The following is a 21299-nucleotide window of genomic DNA, read 5'->3' on the forward strand; positions in this document are numbered from 1 at the left end:
AATATTGGCCCTTTTTATGGACCAAGGTAAGTGATTTTAGGCCTTTATGTAGATTCTTCTTATTCCTAGTATTGATACTGTGGACTGAGCTATTGGTTGGAAATTGACATGTATTACTTGCAACAAATTTCATTAAGGAATAAATATACTGAGAAGCAGTGGTTAGAACACAAAGTTCCTTGAACAGGTTTCTACATAGATGTTCTTGAATTTACATCACAAATGATTCTTAGCTTTTGCACCCTAAAAAGTTTTGCTCGGTTTGATGAGTTGCCCCAGAATATGATCCCATTTGACATAATTTTATTTATTTTATTTTATTTATCCACGAAATCATGTTCATGGCATGGGATACAGTTACAGCAATGAATCATTGAAGCATAATACTTTTTCTTACATTGACTATATGACAGAATACATAACACACATATCTACATTACAGTCATTCAAGATTGACATATTAGACTAAATTAAAGCTACACGTGACATAAATTGGTCTCCAAAAATTCAGCAACAGAATAAAAACAATGCTGGAGCAATATATTGTTAACTTTCTTCCTGAATGAGTTTTTATTATTCTTTACTGAGCTAGGTAAATTTTTATAAAGTATGCTGCCTATGTGCCTCACAACATCATGGCATTTACTGAGTCTCTGATTATCTAGATGAATGTTGCTTACACCGTGGGTGTCATGATCAGGACTGTCTATATTTGTTTTGAAGAGATGAAGATTCTTACTGACAAATGAAACAGTCTCTAGGATGTATATACATGGTACAGGTAATATTCCGAGTTCTTTAAAGATTTGTTTGGTAGGTGTGTGCAGTGGCAATCTTAACATGACCTTGACAATTCACTTTTGCATAACAAATATTTTCCTATTTATTGCCCCTCAGGATGGAGTGCCGTATGAGAGGACTGAGTTCACTAGTGCAAAGTATACAGTTTTAATGGTGGTCAGGTCACAGCTTTGGCTAAGAATTCTGAAGGCATAGCATAAGCTACTCAATTTACACAGTAGTTTCTCTCTGTGGATATTCCACTGCAGTGTGTTATCTATCCAGAGACCTAAGAATTTAGTCTGACTGACTTGTTCAATAACTTTCTTGCCCATAATTAGTGGTTCCATATGTGATGTTTGGTTGTTTGATGGGCAGAAGACCATATGAGTCGTTTTTTCCATATTAAGTAGGAGTTTTTTCTCATAGCGCCAATAAAGGAGCCTTTCACTGCTGTCAACTAGGTCAGCTCTCACCTGGTGTGGAGAAATGTTGCAAGAGAGGAGGTTTGTATCATCAGCGAATAACACAGGTACTGTTGAGGGTAGGTGTTCTGGGAGGTCATTAATGAAGATAAGGAAGAGGAGGGGGCCTAAGGTTGAACCCTGTGGGACTCCTGATGTGACTGGTATTATATCTGAATGGGCTGTTCTTCGTCATTTGTTGCTATTTTTACCAGCTGCCCTCTGTTTGATAGATATGACTGGAACCAGTCATTACAGACTCCTCTTATACCATATGCATCCAGTTTGTGGAGTAGTAGTGTGTAGTTGACTAGATGAAATACTTTTGTCACATCAATAAAAAGTCCAGAAGCATAATGTTTTTCATTAAATGCTTCTATTGTCTCATCACTAAACGAAAAGAGAGCCTCATTGATTGATTTATTTGTACGAAAACCAAACTTCTGTGCTGTTAGTAGGGAGTTGTTTACAACAAAGGACATTATACGGGTATATACAATTTTTTCAATTATTTTGGACACAGTTGGGAGAAGGGATATGGGGCAGTAGTTGTTGACTTCATGTTTGTCCCCTTTTTTGTGTAACGGAACTATCTTGTAGGTTTTGAGAGCTTGAGGGAAAATTCCAGTATTCATTGAGCAGTTGATTATGTTGCAGAGTGGTTGTATTATTTCATTGGCAGTCTGTTTTATTACATAGGCAGGTAGACCATCAAGGCCAGACGAGAGGGAACTTTTCATATTCCTAATAGTTAGCAGAACCTCTTTCAAAGTTGCAGGTATTAGAAAAATTGATTTGTCAGGTCTTATACATTTTGGAGCATAGGATTTTGTTGGTGAAGAGCAACCAAATGATAGGCTTTTAGCTATTCCTGAAAAGTGTTTGTTAAATGTATCACAGATATGTTTGATGTCCGTTATTTGTTGGCCACTGTGCTGAAGATATTCCGGTGTTTTTTATTTGATGTCAGTTTGTAAAGTTTTTCTGACAATATCCCACATTGCTTTACATTTGTTATCAGACTCATTTATGTAATGCTTTATTTGCTAGTCGTTTAGCTTCAGTTATTACTTTATGAAGTATCTTCTTGTAATATTTGAAATAACTGTGGAAATTTGTATCATCTGTTTTAATGCTCTGCTCATAGAGTGATCTCTACCCTTCGTGATCCACCTGTTATCAGTTTTTCTGGCTGAATGTTGTACTTTGATTTGTTTTAATGGAAAGGCCATATCGAAATGATGACCCAGTATGTCAAGGAATACTGAAGTTTTCTTATCTACATTATCTTCCTTGTAAACAGTGTCCCATGATTGAGACTAATAATAATAATAATAATAATAATAATAATAATAATAATTTTATTGTCATTCAGCTGATTACAGCAATAGACAAAGTCAAGAGCATATATTTCTACATAAACTACTATATCGATGTAAATTGGTTTACATAAAATAGGTACACATTAGATTACAGTATTTTCATCTTCAAAGAATTCATCAGTGGTGTAAAACGGATTGTTCACTAGTAGCTTGTATAATTTAGCTTTAAAGATATTTACAGGCAGTTCTTTAAAGTCAGCACTTAGTCTATTAAACATCCTTAGTCCAAGAACTAGGTAAGAGTTATGCGATTTTGATAATCTATGATATGGTACGTCTACAGATGTTCTGTTTCTAGTATTATGGCTATGAATATCACTTCTCAACACAAAATTAGACATATTGTTTCTAATGTACATTAAAACATTGTAGATGAATAAGTTTACTACTGTAAGACACTGCAATTTAATAAACAGAGGTTTACAGTGTTCTGTTTTATCAGAATCCATTATTATTCTTATTACTTTCTTCTGTAAAAGTAAAGTGTCATTTACATGACAGCTACTACCCCACAGTAAAATTCCATAAGAGGTGATGCTTTGGAAGAAGGCAAAATATGCTGATCTCACATAGTCATTGGGAATATGTCTTTTTAAATTTCTAATTAGATAAATAACTCTTGAAAGCCTAGCCAATATATTTTAATGTGTGGTTCCCACATCAATTTATTGTCAATAGTAACACCTAAAAATTTAACAGTTTCTAATTCCTGGTAGTTAGGAATCTCTTTGTGGCTAAAGTAAAGTGTCTGGGTTTTGTTTTCATTTAGCAAGAAGCCATTATCTTTTAACCATAATGATTAGATTTTTAAACATTCTAATATTCCTAGGGTCTTTGATGTACCTTCTTAAGATGAAAGTAGATAGAATGAAAGTAAGCAAAGCACACAAGTTTTTTTATATTTATGTCTTCTACACCTGACTTTATTCTCACAGCAAATACAAACTTGTTTAGGCTCTTAAGCAATTCTGTGGCATGCCATTTCCAACTGAATTTATTTTTGAGTTGTAATCCCAGAAATTTAACACTGTCAACCTCTTCGATCTGCTTGTCTTCATATTTTATACTCATGCTGGAAGGAAATCTCTTACAGGTTCTGAACTACATATAGTGGGTCTTCTCAAAGTTTAATGGTGAAGAATTGACTTATTAATGTCAGTGAAAACTTGATTAGCAGCTACTTCTAAATCTGTACTTGACTTGCTACTTATTGCAATGTTTGTATCATCTGCAAACAAAACAAACTTAGCATCTGGCAATGGGCTATCTGACCATGACATGCAACACCTAACATTAAATTTTGAAAATTGTCAGGGTAAAACATCTATCAGAACTGAGTACTGAAGGCCAATAAAACAGTCAAAAACTGAGAAATTTAGGAGACTGCTCAAAGAAATAAATTGGATGGATGTTTACAGCATCCAAGACACAAATGGAAAATACAAAACATTCATTAATAAAGTTAGCACTTTATTTGAAAATTGTTTTCCCCTGAAGGTAACTGAAATTAAGCAGAAGTCTAATAAGAAACCATGGATCACACAAGGGATAAAGATATCATGTGAGACAAAAAGGAAACACTATCTGATACGTAGGGACACCTTTGGTACTAGCATTATAGCTCATTACAAAAATTACTGAAAAGTATTGAAGAAGGTTATCCAGAAATCTAAACACCTGGCATTATGAGAAGAAGATAAATCCATCCAGCAATAAAATAAAAATAATATGGGATATATGAGGAGGAACAAATAGCTCTAAAAATAAATGAAACCCTGGTAACAAATGCATGTTATGTTGCAAGCCATTTAAACAAGTATTTTGTCTCTGTTACTGATAGCATCGGGTTGTCAGGTTCAGTAAATAATGCAATGGAATATCTGAGACCAGTGCACACAAGCAATCTCAGTAAAATGGAATTGACACTTACTTCACCCAAAGAAATAGAATCCATCATAAAATTCATTGAAATCAAAGCATTCTAGTGGTTATGATAACACATCAACAAAGTTAATAAAAGTGTGTTCATGTGAGCTTAGTCATATCTTAAGTTATTTGTGTAATCAATCACTTGTCACAGGAACATTCCTGGACTGGCTTAAATATGCCGAAGTTATACAAAGAAATGCCGTCAAATTACCGACCGATCTCAGTTTTACCAGCTTTTTCAAAAATCTTTGAAAAGGTTATGTTCAAGTGTCTACTTAAGCACCTTAGTGAAACTAACATACTGTCAAATTCACAGTTTGGGTTTCTTAAGGGTTCTGATATTGAGAAAGCTATTTACACTAACATTACAGCGAAAATGTTCTTCATTCATTGGACGACAAATTAGAGGCAACTGGCATATTCTGTGACCTGTCAAAGGCGTTTGACTGTGTGAATCACAGCACTCTTTTCGGTAAATTAAAATATTATGGCGTCACTGGTAGTGCTGCAAAGTGGTTTCAGTCATATCTTACTAATAGAAAACAAAGGGTGTCATTACGTAACACTCCAGCAGTAGGCAATCAGACATCTTCTGACTGGGAAGAAATTACATGTGGTGTTCCCCAAGATTACATACTAGGTCCACTATCGTTTCTTGTATATACACTCCTGGAAATTGAAATAAGAACACCGTGAATTCATTGTCCCAGGAAGGGGAAACTTTATTGACACATTCCTGGGGTCAGATACATCACATGATCACACTGACAGAACCACAGGCACATAGACACAGGCAACAGAGCATGCACAATGTCGGCACTAGTACAGTGTATATCCACCTTTCGCAGCAATGCAGGCTGCTATTCTCCCATGGAGACGATCGTAGAGATGCTGGATGTAGTCCTGTGGAACGGCTTGCCATGCCATTTCCACCTGGCGCCTCAGTTGGACCAGCGTTCGTGCTGGACGTGCAGACCGCGTGAGACGACGCTTCATCCAGTCCCAAACATGCTCAATGGGGGACAGATCCAGAGATCTGGCTGGCCAGGGTAGTTGACTTACACCTTCTAGAGCACGTTGGGTGGCACGGGATACATGCGGACGTGCATTGTCCTGTTGGAACAGCAAGTTCCCTTGCCGGTCTAGGAACGGTAGAACGATGGGTTCGATGACGGTTTGGATGTACCGTGCACTATTCAGTGTCCCCTCGACGATCACCAGTGGTGTACGGCCAGTGTAGGAGATCGCTCCCCACACCATGATGCCGGGTGTTGGCCCTGTGTGCCTCGGTCGTATGCAGTCCTGATTGTGGCGCTCACCTGCACGGCGCCAAACACGCATACGACCATCATTGGCACCAAGGCAGAAGCGACTCTCATCGCTGAAGACGACACGTCTCCATTCGTCCCTCCATTCATGCCTGTCGCGACACCACTGGAGGCGGGCTGCACGATGTTGGGGCGTGAGCAGAAGACGGCCTAACGGTGTGCGGGACCGTAGCCCAGCTTCATGGAGACGGTTGCGAATGGTCCTCGCCGATACCCCAGGAGCAACAGTGTCCCTAATTTGCTGGGAAGTGGCGGTGCGGTCCCCTACGGCACTGCGTAGGATCCTACAGTCTTGGCGTGCATCCGTGCGTCGCTGCGGTCCGGTCCCAGGTCGACGGGCATGTGCACCTTCCGCTGACCACTGGCGACAACATCGATGTACTGTGGAGACCTCACGCCCCAGGTGTTGAGCAATTCGGCGGTACGTCCACCCGGCCTCCCGCATGCCCACTATACGCCCTCGCTCAAAGTCCGTCGACTGCACATACGGTTCACGTCCACGCTGTCGCGGCATGCTACCAGTGTTAAAGACTGCGATGGAGCTCCGTATGCCACGGCAAACTGGCTGACACTGACGGCGGCGGTGCACAAATGCTGCGCAGCTAGCGCCATTCGACGGCCAACACCGCGGTTCCTGGTGTGTCCGCTGTGCCGTGCGTGTGATCATTGCTTGTACAGCCCTCTCGCAGTGTCTGGAGCAAGTATGGTGGGTCTGACACACCGGTGTCAATGTGTTCTTTTTTCCATTTCCAGGAGTGTATTAATGACCTGTCATCTGTTACATTACCAGATGCCAAGTTTGTCTTATTTGCAGATGATACAAACATTGCAATAAATAGTAAAATGATGTATAAATTTAGAAAGGACAGCTAATCATATTTTTACTGACATTAATAAGTGGTTCATAGCCAATTCACTGACATTAAACTTTGAAAAGACCCACTATATGCAGTTCAGAACTTCCAAGAGATTTCCTTCTGGTGTGTGTATAAAATATGATGACATGGAAATAGGAGAAGTTGAGAGTGTAAAATTCTTGGGATTACAACTTCATAATAAATTCAGTTGGGAGCAACATACTAACCAACTGCTAAAGCGCCTAAACAAGTCTGTGTTTGCAATGCAAATGATGTCAGATATAGGAGATATAAATATAAAAAAACTGGCATATTTTGCTTATTTTCACTCCATTATGTCATATGGTATCATATTGTGGGGCAACTCCACAAACAGAGAAAAAATATTTAGAGTATAGAAGCGTATAATAAGAGTAATGAGTAGTGTAAATCCGTGAACATCATCTCGAAACCTATTCAAAGAATTGGGCATATTAACCACAGCTTCTCAGTATATTTATTCCTTAATGAAGTTTGTTGTGAATAATACATATCTTTTTCCAACTAATTGCTTAGTACACAGTATCAATACTAGGAATAAGAAAAATGTACATAAAGATTTAAAATCAGTTACTCTTGCCCAGAAAGGAGTCCAGTATTCAGCAACGCATATTTTCAATAAGTTACCAGCAACCATTAAGAGTTTAGTTTCAGACAAGGCACAATTTAAACATAATTTAAAAGAATTTTTGGTGGCTAACTCTCTCTGTTCCATCCATGAGTTTCTCAACAAGTGCAGTAGACCATTTTAATGAAAATTTATTATACTTTAATTTTTGACAATACTTGGTTGTAACAGCCAAGTAACTACCTACTGTGTGAATGATGGATGTATGGAAAGCAAATGTAAGTCTTAAGTCTGTAAATAGTGGAAGTTTAATTTTAAATCTTGTACATAATCTGACTGTTCTTAACTGAGGATCACTGAAATGAATAACTTTAATTTTTGACAATTCTTGGTTGTAATAGCCAAGAAACTAGCAAATGTGTGAATGATGGATTTAATGAAAGCAGATGTAAGTATTAAACCTGTAAATATTAGGAGTTTACATTTAATTCATGTACATAATTTTACTGTTTATCGGCTGAGGATCATTAAAATTAATGAAACTGAAGTTTTTCTAATTACATTTTTGTAATGTATTTATCTGACATGTTCCACACCTAGGAGGATTCCCTCTTTTATGGGCCTATGGAATGAATAATTAATCTAATCTAATCTAAAAGATGAGAGGTCATTAATATACACAAGAAAAAGCAATGGACCCAAAATGGAACCTTGAGGAACATCACATGTAATTAATTCCCAGTCATATGAAGACTGACTGCTTACTGCACAGGTATTTCGCAACGACACCCTTTGTTTTCTGTTAGATAAGACTCAAACCATTTCGCAGCATTGCCGGTGACACCATAATACTCTAATTTACTTAGGAGAATGTTGTGGTTCACACAGTCAAAGGCTTTTGACGGGTCACAGAAAATGCCAGTAGCCTGTAATTTATTATCTAATGAATTAAGTACATTCTCACTGTAAGTGTAAATAGCTTTCTCTGTATCAGAACCTTTCAGAAATCCAAACTGTAATTTGGACAATATATCATTTGCAATCAGATGCTTAAGGAGACACTTGAACACAACCTTTTCAAATATGTTTGAGAAAGCCGGAAAAGTGCAATTGGTTGATAATTTGATGGTATCTCTTTATCCCCCTTCTTGAAAAGAGGCTTAACTTCAGCATCTTTTAGCCACTCTGGAAATGTTCCGCTGATAAGAGATTGATTACACAAATAACTTAAGATAGAACTTAACTCACATGAGCACTCTTCAATTAACTCTGTGATTCTAACTGATGTGGCTTCACACTTCTTTTGGTCATTCAGCACTGAATTAATGAGTGAATTTATGCACTATGGACTACTATCCATACATACAATCAACCATTGTTCACAAAACCATTGTCATCAACACATTGTTTCTAATGGCATATGGCAATTAAGCTGGTTGTGCTTTTATTGACTGATACCCATGGTACACTCCGGACAGAGCAACACTTAAAATAGTTATCACTAGTTGGTTAAAAAACAAACAGTGGAAAATTTAGCTTGGAATATCAACAATATAAGGAAAAGGATGCATTGCTACTTATCGTAAAGTTGATAAGCTCAGTTGTGGATGGGCACAATGAAAAGACTGTTACATACTTAGCTTTTGGTCATAGTACTCTTGAGAAAAGTAAACACACACATTCATTCACACAAGCAAGCACACCTCACACACACATAATCACCATCTTTGGCAGCTCATACTGGAATGCTTGTTAAAAAATAGGTGGTGTGGAAAAGTCTTTGCTTTTAACCACATTGGAGAAGAAGAGTGACATCTTTATACACAACTCTAGAGGAAAAATTACCTTTTATCCCATTATTTAAGCTGTCAGTGCCCCAGAAAGGAGTTCAGTGTGCAGCAATAAACATTTCTGATCATGTGCCTAACATCTTAAAAAGTGTGACAAGTGCTGCAGCATGTATTTAATCTAACTTAAAATCTTTTCTTCTTGACAACTCATTTTATTCCATTGATGAATTTCTATTTAAACATTGATATGATGGGAGGGTGGGTGCGGGAGCACACATAACTTTGCATGAGGGCAAGTTTCATGTTGTTTGAACTGGAATTATTCATTTTCTGTTATGTCACTATTTAGTTTCTTATATTACACTTTGCTTAAGTACATTAATACAACTACTTTTCTTTGTTGCAGGAACAACAGGTGACAGACTGAAGGAAGCTACAAAAATAAATCTTTCATTGTCAGCTCTAGGAAATGTGATATCATCATTGGTAGATGGAAAATCAAAGTATATACCATATCGCGATTCAAAATTAACGAGGTTATTGCAAGTAAGGAAATTCAGCTTATCATGCAGACAATATGACATGTTTTAGTATTATAGTAGGAGGCCATAAATGAAAAATTTAACATTTGATCCTGAATATAAATTTGTTATACTATCGTTGGCAGCAGCAGCATAGTGGTGTAGATAAAATTCCATGGTTACAGTACATATCTGACAAATAAGAAGGCTTTTCACTGTTTGACTTCTGAACTTTCATCAGAAAATTATTTCAAGATATTTTGAGATAAGTATATATCTATCCATGCTATTTGAGATATAAATAGTCCAATACAGTCTACACTTTCTTTCAAAAAAAGTTATCTGAAACAACTCACTACAGTACAACCTAAGAAAATTGTAAGAGACTTGTGGCCTTTATGAGTCATTATATAAAATTACACCACACAATGTCTGGCAAAAAATGTAAAACACCCAGAAGACATGATTGGACATCAATGTCACTGTGTATACATACACACCATCAGCTGGTATGTAAATGATGAGAATTGCTATTCTCTGTGGCAGGTAGAATGGCCATTAGAGTGCCTTAGTGTTGTTCACGTTAAGTGTTGTTGTAGGCACGATAGGGCACATGAGAGGCACAATGTCGTATGTCAAGTGACCACTGTGATGGACACGAAGATGCTGCATACTCATGTGAGACAGTATCGTCATTACCTGACAAGTTTGAAACAGACTTCATTAAGGGAAACAGACTTCATTAAGGGTCTTCATATGGTTCACTGCTAGTTTGTGCAATATCCAGATTTGTGGGACATTTGGATGTGACAGTGGCCCAATGCTGGACCACATGGGAATATGAAGTAAGCATAGTTGTCAAATTTCTGTCAGTGACATCTGATTGCTGCAATGGATGATCACCATATTGTGCACCAAGCACATCATAATCCCATCCCATCTCATCTGCATCTGCCAGTGAGAACAAGTATTAGACTCCCTGAAACATTTTATACCATCCCATATTATTGGTTAGAGACTGGCAGCAGCTGGACTAGAGTTACTATCCCATTTGTGTACTAGTGATACCATCATAGCACACAACACAGTGGCTGTGCTGGAACAATGCTGTGACTTGGATCCATAGAGTGCTGCTGGATGGCATCTCATTGTGTTTGGTACAAATTATTGTTCTGCACTGCCCCAGATGACCATTATTGGCAAGTATGGCAGTGACCTATGGAGAGATCCTATTCTTTGTAGAGGTACAGTGAGGATACTCTTGGTGCTACAGAGTGGGGAGCTATTGGGTGTGACTTCAGATAATAAGTGGTACTGGTTGAGGGCACACTGATGGCACAACAGTATCCCATGGACGTACTGCAGTCTCATGTGTAGTGTGGTGCAATTTTCAATAGGACAATGCTCATTCACACATGGCACATGTCTCTATGAGCTGTCTGTGTGAGGCTGAGGTTCTCCTGTAGCCAGTAAGATCCTCAAATCTGTCTCTGATGAAACGTGTGTGTGACCATTTTGGGTGGCATCTCCATTCCAGTGGCAGTTTAAGGATATGAAGGACCACTTGCAACAGTTGTGGGCCAGCTTGCCTCAGGAGGGGATAGAATGGCTTTATGACACCATAGACAACTGAATTAGTTCATACATCCAGCCCATAATGCATGAAGCAACATCATACTGATTGCCAAGTTCTTTAAAAATTTGACTCATTTTTGTAATGGCTGCAGTGACATCACATACTCCATCGACCCATGAAGTGTCATTTTGTTTCCTCCTCCCCTTCAGAGTATTTCACTTTGGGGTGTTCTTCTTATTGTCGGTTGACTTTAAATCTTTGATATATTGCAAGATGCGAAGTCCTTAATCATTTCCGTGTAATAACAGTTACCTTCTTTTCTGAATTTTCCAGCCACTATCTTGTTTTCTCTTGATTTTATGGTCCTTCTATGCATGCCACGTATGTAACCACTGACTTCATTTCCAATTGCAGGGGGATGAGGGCTATAAGAGAGCTTCTACATTTAAATAACTCACTATGAAATCACAAAACATTGTTTCCACAATTCTTTATATTCAAATAAGTAATCAACTCACAACAATTGATAATTAACAAAGCTTTTCAGATAATATGTTTATACATGATGCTTCAGTGCTTTACTGAAACCATATGTTCATTCTTAACTCCTGATAGCATGGCATAGAGTCGTTAACAGCATTAATTTTTCTTTAGTGCTTGACCATTGTTGTCAGGCCCCTTTTTTCTTTGGAGTCCACAGCAACCCCAACGCTTGACAACAAAGTGCAAGTGACACTTCGTTGGCCAGTCCAAATTATGCATCCATTGTCACTTTCTGCAGTGTCCCTGCATTTTTCTTTCTCACATCTGCACATAAATTCCAACAAACATGCAAAGCATTTTTGGTCTACTAAAAGGAAAGTGGGAGTGAGGCCATGCTTTACAGCAACATGCACCCCTACAGATTCACCCATTGAGGTGAAATATGTTGTGTGGAATAACTTACACAGCTAGAGACAGAGTCACTTATTTTATAAGCAAGCCATAGATTAATTTCACTTTTATATTGAGGTCTCAAGTTACCTAAATTCATTGCATTTCTTTCAACATCAGATTGATACACACTGTCATCATCAATTTTCTTACATTAGTCACCAGGGCATAAACCCATTTGGTTTCTGACCGTGTAAAGATTTCTGTCTTTTTACTTCAGAAAGACAGTATCATACAAGTAAAGTAATTAAACCAGAGGCAGTTTCTCTTTCGTCTGTAGATTCACCTAACCTCATGTATAGGTTCCCTTTTTCCTAGGTAAACCTACACTCTTATCCCCCTATCTCTCTATAAATCTAGATATCTGGATACACCTCACCTTCATGCTTACAACCATATGCCTAATCTCTGAGGATATGGCTTTTATAATTTCTAATATTGAAGATTTCTCCTCCACACAGTGACCTTATCCAAAACCTGTGTAAAATATTAATTTCTTACTGCCCTCTTTTCTCTGATCACTCCTATTTCTCAACATGTTATTATTTATGTGTTACACATGCGCCTCTGAAAAAAATTCATCTTATCTTGCTTTCCATGTTTACAAATCTCAGAATTGTTCTTGTTTAACATGCATTAGAGAAGGGAAAGTCTACGGAACCAAGTCCTGCTAAGTCCATATGCCTTAACTACTTTGGAGATCACTTCCCTGCTTTCATTTAGTTTACTTTCTTAGTTTTATATTTCTATATTTGCTGCATTCTCATCTAAGTGTCTGGTCAGATACACTGAATGTGCTGCATTGCTTTCACAAGGTAAGTGCTCCTTCATTGTGTATATATATCCATATACATGGATATGTAATTAAAGAAAGTCATTTAGGTCCTTCCTTCCTTAGATCTGTGTGACCTTAGGTATAGGTTCCCTCTTTCATAGGTAAACCTACCCTCTCATCCTCCTACCTCTCTACAAATCTGGATACACTCCACCTTCATGCTTACAATCTTATACCTAGTCTCTGACCATAGGGATTTTACCATTTCTAATGTTGAAGATACTCCTCTGCAAAGTAATCTTACCCAAAATCTATATAAAATTTTGGTTTCTTACTTCCTTCTTTTCTCTCATCAATCCTACTTCTCAACCGTTTAATGTTTATGCATTACATAAGTTTCTCTAATAGCTTCAGCTCCAACCATTCAGCTTACTGGAGGAAACTGAACATGTTAATGAAACCAATAATTAGTCTGTGTTTCTGTGTCATTTTTGTTGTGATCTCTCGGCTTTACCTGTGGAACCAGGGTGTCATTTCCACTATACAGTGCAGATAAGAGAAGGGTTACAGTGATAGCAATATATGTACATGGTAAGAGAGAGGACAGAATTGGTACTCCTAATGAAGAAAAAAGAAAAGAAAGTGTAGGACCGGGAAGAAAAAGACAATACACCCCAAAGACAGATTTTGTTCCCACCCCCACCCAAGGTTCCCCTTCTGCTAAGGTTGTAGACTGTGATGCTGAAGAGAGAAGATGGTTGGCATTCCCTACAGAACAGACTGTCACAACTTCACTATTGCAGATCCCGAAAATTGTTCCTAACCCACCCCTATGGATAAGCAGTAGAGATCTGATAGTCATACAATAGTCATCATTTAATTGTTGTCATTTGTCTTAATGTCTTTGTCAATCACCTTTGTGGATCTTAACAATCGTGTGAGTACTTTGTCATTTTTGGAGGAAAGGTACATGATTTGAGGGGTGATAGTATTAGTAATTCTGAACAAAAATCTTCATATGGACGTATGCCCTATTCCAAATGGTTTCCAAGATGGAACACATTTGATATAATTTTTGTAAGTTTTTCTTGAATAACTATCTTGGAAACCATTTGGAACAGAGCATACATCCATATGAATTTTTTTGTCCAGAATCACCAATACTACCACCCCTCAAAGCATGTACCTTGCCTCCTGACTCACCCTGTATATCCCACATGTGACTGGTACTTCTGTACTTAGAAATATGTTACTCATTCCAGTAGACAGCCTACCCTATAAAACATATATAAAATCCAACCTATTACTTATATGGATGGTAAAAAATACGAATTCCTCTATATCAAATATATAAAAGTATTGGGGTCATTTTTATTAAGATTATAGAAATAAATACCTAATTGTATTGTACTCTAGCATTTTCTTCAATTTTTATAGTAAATCTTTATCTTCCTGCAACGAATAACAAAGATTATGGTATATTTATGTTTACAAAGTACAGATATCTCTGTACAGTTTTAATAAATACCCTTCATGTTGTCTAAATCTCTCTAAAATAGACGAGCGAGGTGGCGCAGTGGTTAGCACACTGGACTCGCATTCGGGAGGACGACGGTTCAATCCCGTCTCCAGCCATCCTGATTTAGGTTTTCCGTGATTTCCCTAAATCGCTTCAGGCAAATGCCGGGATGGTTCCTTTGAAAGGGCACGGCCGATTTCCTTCCCCATCCTTCCCTCACCCGAGCATGCGCTCCGTCTCTAATGACCTCATTGTCGATGGGACGCTAAACACTAAGCTCCTCCTCCTCCTCCTCTAAAATAGTAAGAGAAGGTTGACAGATCTCAGAATAGTTAAAGAGGAAGAAATTATCTCATAGAAAACTAAAATGGAAGGAAATGAAGTAATTAACTCAGAACACGGTTGCCATCACCCCATCTAATCTGCAAGAGGGCAGATTTTTGCATCCCATTCTGGGATTGATCAGAAATACTGATTTGGGATGTGGTGTCCCTATTGTTTTGAAAGGTCCAGCATATTTTGGGAAAAACTTATTTTTTGTTTCTTTATATTTTAACTCTGACAATATTCTCTTATTAGTACCAAATCATTTACATTAAATTATGGTATTTGTGCTCTTTAATTGTATTTGTGTACTCTTAATACTGCCTGCCTATTCAAATTGTCATTTACTATCTTAATAAACTCCCTAAGGATCTATGTTTTTTTGATAATGGCCTTTTAAATAGCTATAGCAAAGGTTCTCTGATAAAATTCTTATTTAATAGTTCAACAGGGGACAATCTTATTGACATATGAGGTAGTTTGTTCAGTATTTCATAGAACTCTGGAATCATCTGAATGCAAGTTGTATGTTCATCAGAGCAATATGTTCTACATAAATGACCAATTTCCTTCGCAGACCTCTCACACAGATTTGATTATGGGTCGTATTTAGATGTATGTGTACATATTTAACTCCTTTCCAACCTAAAAATTCTTTAAAATTGTTACTCGTAACCTGTGATCCATTGTCGGTCAATAATCTTTTTAGTTTTCCTATATTTACAAAATACTTTTTAAGCAGGTTATGATAGTGTTTGTGGTTGTCTTCTTTGTAGGAAATAATTTTCCATTGTTTGACCAACATTCCACTAAGACAAAAATATATGTTACTCCTGCTCTTCCTGTTGGTAGTTGTCCAAAAACATCTGCTGATGTAAGATCATACAGAGCCTTTGGTTTTGTATGATACATCTTGTATGATACTTGGTTGCTAACATCTTTAACTTATAGTTCTTATTTTTCGACTTATGTTCTTGAAATAATAAAACTTACTCATACGCTTAATACATTTGCACATGCAAAAATGTCTGTATCCCTTATGTAAGAATTGTGTTTATTCATTTTCTGGGGCTTGTGGAATACATAGCTTTACTGTGCATTAATAGTACATAACTTTCAAAATAATGCTTCTTCCCTCATCATCCAAATAGATTTATCTTCTACCAACATTGGCATTTTCTCACATTTTTGTAACTTTTTCTTACAATAAACACCTGTTCTTCTATCTTGTTTTATTTTTAATGCTTACTGTCTTACTCCATCATTTATATAACTTAATTTTCAAGAAGTTAATACTGAATATTACTCCCAGTCCTTCAGTTCTTGTTATGTCATTTATACCCTAAGATAGTCATGATGATGCATCCAGTTCTGTATTTTCTGAACCATTTATGTATTTAATTTCTATCTGGTCTCCTTGTAGGAATAATCCCCATCACATTAATTTGTCGTGCAATAACCAACTTTCCATATGGAAAGATAATGCCTGATGATCTGAATATATTATGATCTTGGACCCCCAAATGAGTGTATCAGACTTTTTTTACATCCCTTACAATAGCTAACAATTCCTTTTCTGTCACTGTATACTTTAGTTCATGTTCACCAAGACATCTGCTAGAGAACGCTGTTGTTCTGTGATCTCCTAACTCAGGATTCCATTCACCCTGGAACAGTTCACACACAATACCATATTCAGAAGCACTACTGGATGTGATAAAACTGGTGCAATTACCAATGCCTGCTTAATTATTTCTGAATGCTTTTGATGCTCCTACATCCCTATCCACTTTGTTGTTTGTTTCAGAAATGATAATAACCTGGGATTGATCATGGGTTGGCCTTCTATATGGTGATGATAGAATCCAACTAATCCCAGAAGTGATCATAACTGTTTTAAATTTCATGGTTCCAGACTGTCTTTGACAGCCTCTATTCTTTTGGGATCTGGTCTTATTCCCTTCTCTCTACTAAATGTCCTATAAATTTCAGTTCTTCCCTTCCGAAATGCGATTTTGCTAACTTCATTGTGATACCCTTTTTCTGAAACTTTTCTAACATTTTAGTTAATAATTCACAATGTTTTTCCCACATCCTTGATACTATTAACACATCATCTACATAAATAATTAATTCTTGTAGCAATTCTTTACCATGATCCTCAACTAGTGCTCTTATGAACACTGATACTGAAATATTTATCACAAAGAGTAACACTTTAAATTTATAAGTATTTCCATCAAAAAGGAACACAGCATACTTTTGTGAATTTTCATGTAATTTAACCTGCAAATAATTGGCAGTCAAATCAACTAAACTAAAATACCTTCCTTGTTCAAATTTCATTAACAAATCACCAGTAGGTACAGTTCTGTCTCTTTCTGTCTCTATATGTTTGTTTAAAACCTGTTCATCTAACACTAATTGCACTCCTCCCACTGCTTTCTTTACTACAAGTAAATGAAATGATCGTACGGCATTGTTGGCCGGGAGACCCCATGCAGGGTGTTCGGCTGCCGAATTTACTACAAGTAAAGGGTTGTTATAAGCTCGTACCCTATTTTCTACCATTTTCTGTATTTCCTCATACACTGCTGGTATTAAACTTATGGGAACTGGGTAAGGATCCCCCCCCCCCCCCAAAAAAAAAAAAGTTCCTTATTTTTTATCTTAAACTAACAAACATTATTGCTAATCACTCCTGGTTTTTCAGAAAATACATTCTTGTATTTCTTTAAGATCATATATGAATTATGTTGTTGTTCTTCAGTTAATATGTTGGATTCCTGAGATGTAATCTTTATTTGTTCCTAACACCCTTCCAGATTTTGTTTCTTCTTCATCATTCACAAACTGAGCAGTGGCAACTAGTAATAAATCCGTGTTAGTTAGCAACTTATTTATTCTAAGCAGTGTAATGTGATTAGAGCCTTCCTTGGCCTAATATAACACTTTGTCATCAAAGTCAAGTTTTACTTATATTTTAATAGCCAATCTAGGTCTAACAATATATGTTGGTTCACCTTGGATACTACTAATTAAATTCAACATCACTGATCTCTAATGAGAGCCGAGTTTCTTCTCTGATTTGCTTTCCTTTACTACCAACTATTCCTGTGGTATAGGCTCCTGTCAGTGGTAATATAGGACATTTATTTTTCTTTGTGAGAGTGTGCAGGTATTCTTGAGAAACTAATGAAATTTTGCTCCCTGAGTCTATGTAAATATCTACATTTATATGTAATGCCTTTTCCCTGATTATTGGTTTTAATTACACCTCCTCTTCTATATTATCTTCTTGTAGTAACCATTCTCTTGTATGTGTTTATGAGTGAATGCAATTAATTTTTCAGTGTATGGTCCTATGATAGTTTTGTTACATCCTGAATTTTCGCTCATGTCCCAGGATGTTGCCCATTTTCGTTACTGTTATTGGATAATTATTTGCATCTGTGCTTTGTTTGACCTTAGATGCATTCTGTTTTACTGCAGTGTCAATGGTGCTTGGGTCATGACTACAGAAACCTCTGAATTATTCATTTCGCTGTTATTTCTCTTTCTATTGTGATCTTTATTTGTTCTCATATCTATCCAACAAAAATTACTCTCTTTTTTTTCTGGAAAATTTAAATGGATAGCACTCTCCCTCATGTCCTGTATTTCCATTTCCTGTATTCTAATTTTCTGTATGATTGAAATGGCCTCTTTCTTTATTCAGGTTAACCAAACCTTCTGCAGATTGTTCTACCCACTATATAATATTTCTTTTTGTGTTTGTAATTATTCTAATAATTCTGGAGATAATCCCATGTTAGCTTTAGCTATTTTTCTTCTACATTCGTGATTAGTGTTTTCTAATTCCTTCCATAATTTTTGTAACTCACTCTTATAATTAATATCACAGTCAGCTAGTAGTGTCTACTTTTTTGTGTACTTTTTGCGGTTTCATTTCTTCTAGATGCTTCTCCAAATTAGTTAAAGTATATGGATCACTAGCAATTTCAATAAGTTTTTTATTCACTTATAATATTTCTACCATATCTTGCATCTCTGAGATTTGATTGCATATAGTTTCTCTAACTGTGTCATCATTTATATCATTAAACTGTATTTTCACTTCTTGTCTAACTATATCACAATGCTTGACTATTTTCATTTCAAACTCCTTATGTAAATTAGCCTAAGGTTTCCTCTAATTTGGAAATTTTATCTATTTTTGTGGGTAAATCATCTAACTTTTTTATTAATTTGAGATAGTTTATGAGGTTTATCTGCATGACTTTTACTGTTTTGAGATAGTTCCTCCAGTTTTTCTGATGCTTTAAGTTTATCTAGAATTTCCGCTAAAGCCATGATATACATATTTTTAAATTACTGTACAACTTAAAGTGTGTATCACACTAAAAACTTTGGTTATTTATTAACATATTTCCACCATCACCCAATGTTTGTCAGTGTCAATCACAGTCAGTTATTGCAAATTAAGTAATTACACACAGATTCTGGAGGAAGTACACTGTACAGATCACCTAATTTGACGTACCAACTGCTGCAGAGCCCTGCTGATGTTATCTTGTGTGTGGCACAGTCTCAGACTGTTGCTGTATAGCCGTTGCTGTACACAGCTGCACTGCCGCCAACTGTGAAGCGATGAAGTGTTGTCGTCGGAAGCTGTCACAGCACCCATTGCCGTTGAAATCGCTCGCCAAAAATCTTCTCTGTAGTTGGCTTATCTTCTCATGGTTTACGTGCCAAGAACATACTCCAACACGTGAATAATATTCATTGTTGACCTGGTTGCTATGGCCAACTGGTATTCATTTTGTTAAAGATCATGGTCATCTAAATTGTTTGGATTTAATTAAAGTTACAGTCCCTTTGGTTTGAATAATGTTGCTGTCGTTTCTACCATTACAGTGTATATGCGTATGATACAGTTGTTGATAGCTTATTTACTCCAGTCACCCTAGGCAATGACATACATCTTCCCATTTCTCATAAAATATTAGTTTTATTTCTTATTATGCCTCTTTTACTTTATTTCCTTTTGTCCATATCCTGTAAGGTTACCTCATGAGGTGAGAAACTTAACATCAGGATTGATGATCATGAAGTAGATGAAGTTAAGGAATTGTGCTACCTAGCCAGTAAAATAACCAACGATGGATGGAGCAAGGAGGACATCAAAAGCAGACTAGCAATGGCAAAAAGGGCATTCCTGGCCAAGAGATGTCTACTAATATCACATATCGGCCTCAATTTGAGGAAGAATTCTTCCTCAAATTGAGGCCAAATTTTCTGAGAATGCATGTCTGGAGCACAGCATTGTGTGGTAGTGAAACATGGGCTGTGGGAAAACCAGAACAGAAGAGAATTGAAGCATTTGCAATGTGGTGCTACAGACGAATGTTGAAAATTAGGTAGAAGGTAAGAAATGAGGAAGTTCTGCACAGAACTGGAGAGGAAAGGAATATATGGAAGACACTGACAAGGAGAAGGGACAGGATGATAGGACATCTGTAAAGACATGAGGGAATGACCTTCATAGTACTAAAGGGAGCTGTATATGGCAAAAACTGTTGAAGAAGATGACAGAGATTCAAATACGTCCAGCAAATAATTGAGGACTTAAGGTAGCAAGTGCTGAAAAAAAAAGAGAGAGAGACACTGAAATAGACTTGTGTGTTCCTCTTGGATATTAGTTAGTTACAAGCTACTGCAGAAAAAGTATTACACATGGCGGGGTCTCAATATATGTCAAAAGTAACCTTAAATTGCATTACTCAGTTATAGACCTTAGTAGAATATGCCTTGATTAACATAGATATTAGGGCAAAGAGAAAAAATGTAATTCATATGATTAACACTCTGAAGTCATTAAACTATTACTGTCTCAATGAAAAACCCACTAGACTGAACGCATGCCTTGATAACATAATTAGCAATGTACAAAGAGACTCCATACAGTGTGATGTAACAGAATTAGGAATATCAGATCATGCAGGGCTATGGCTTCAAATAGAAAAGTCAGCCTTCAGTTCTACAGAGAGAGAAGTGACATATAGAATTCTAGGTGAATCCAACGTAAACAAAATGATAAACCAGTTAAATGAAATGGATTGGATTCATGTAATGGATTACAAGAAAACAATTAATAAATGTTTTTCCATTTTCCTGACAGAGATCAAGCATATAGTAGAAATGACATGCCCCTTGGTAACCAAAAGGTACCAGAGTAATATTACTCATAAGCAACTAAATACTAACAAGTGGTACACCCCACAACTTAACAATCTCAGAATACTACTGATGATTAGGAAAGACAAATCTCATAACAGTGATAGGGACAAGGAAAATTACACTAAAATGAGAAACCTTTACAGATTAGAAATAAAAAATGCTAAGTGCTGTGCAAATGATGAATATATTTTAAATTCTAAAAATAAATGTAAAGCTGCCTGGACTGTCATTAAAAGGGAAATTAATAATACTAATGAAGAAAGGAGTATCCCTA

General features: G+C 36.7%; 1 protein-coding gene across 1 annotated transcript in view; it reads left to right on the forward strand.

The window, feature by feature from the left end:
- LOC126260764 (kinesin-like protein KIF17) overlaps positions 1-21299 on the forward strand; it is a 187392-nt gene that overhangs the window by 118413 nt on the left and 47680 nt on the right. Inside the window, exon 5 of the mRNA XM_049958103.1 lies at positions 9544-9683. Within this exon, the coding sequence (XP_049814060.1) occupies positions 9544-9683 (140 nt within the window). The remainder of the gene's footprint in view (positions 1-9543; positions 9684-21299) is intronic.

This window comes from Schistocerca nitens, chromosome 5 (assembly GCF_023898315.1).
Source record: "Schistocerca nitens isolate TAMUIC-IGC-003100 chromosome 5, iqSchNite1.1, whole genome shotgun sequence".
NCBI lineage: Eukaryota > Metazoa > Arthropoda > Insecta > Orthoptera > Acrididae > Schistocerca > Schistocerca nitens.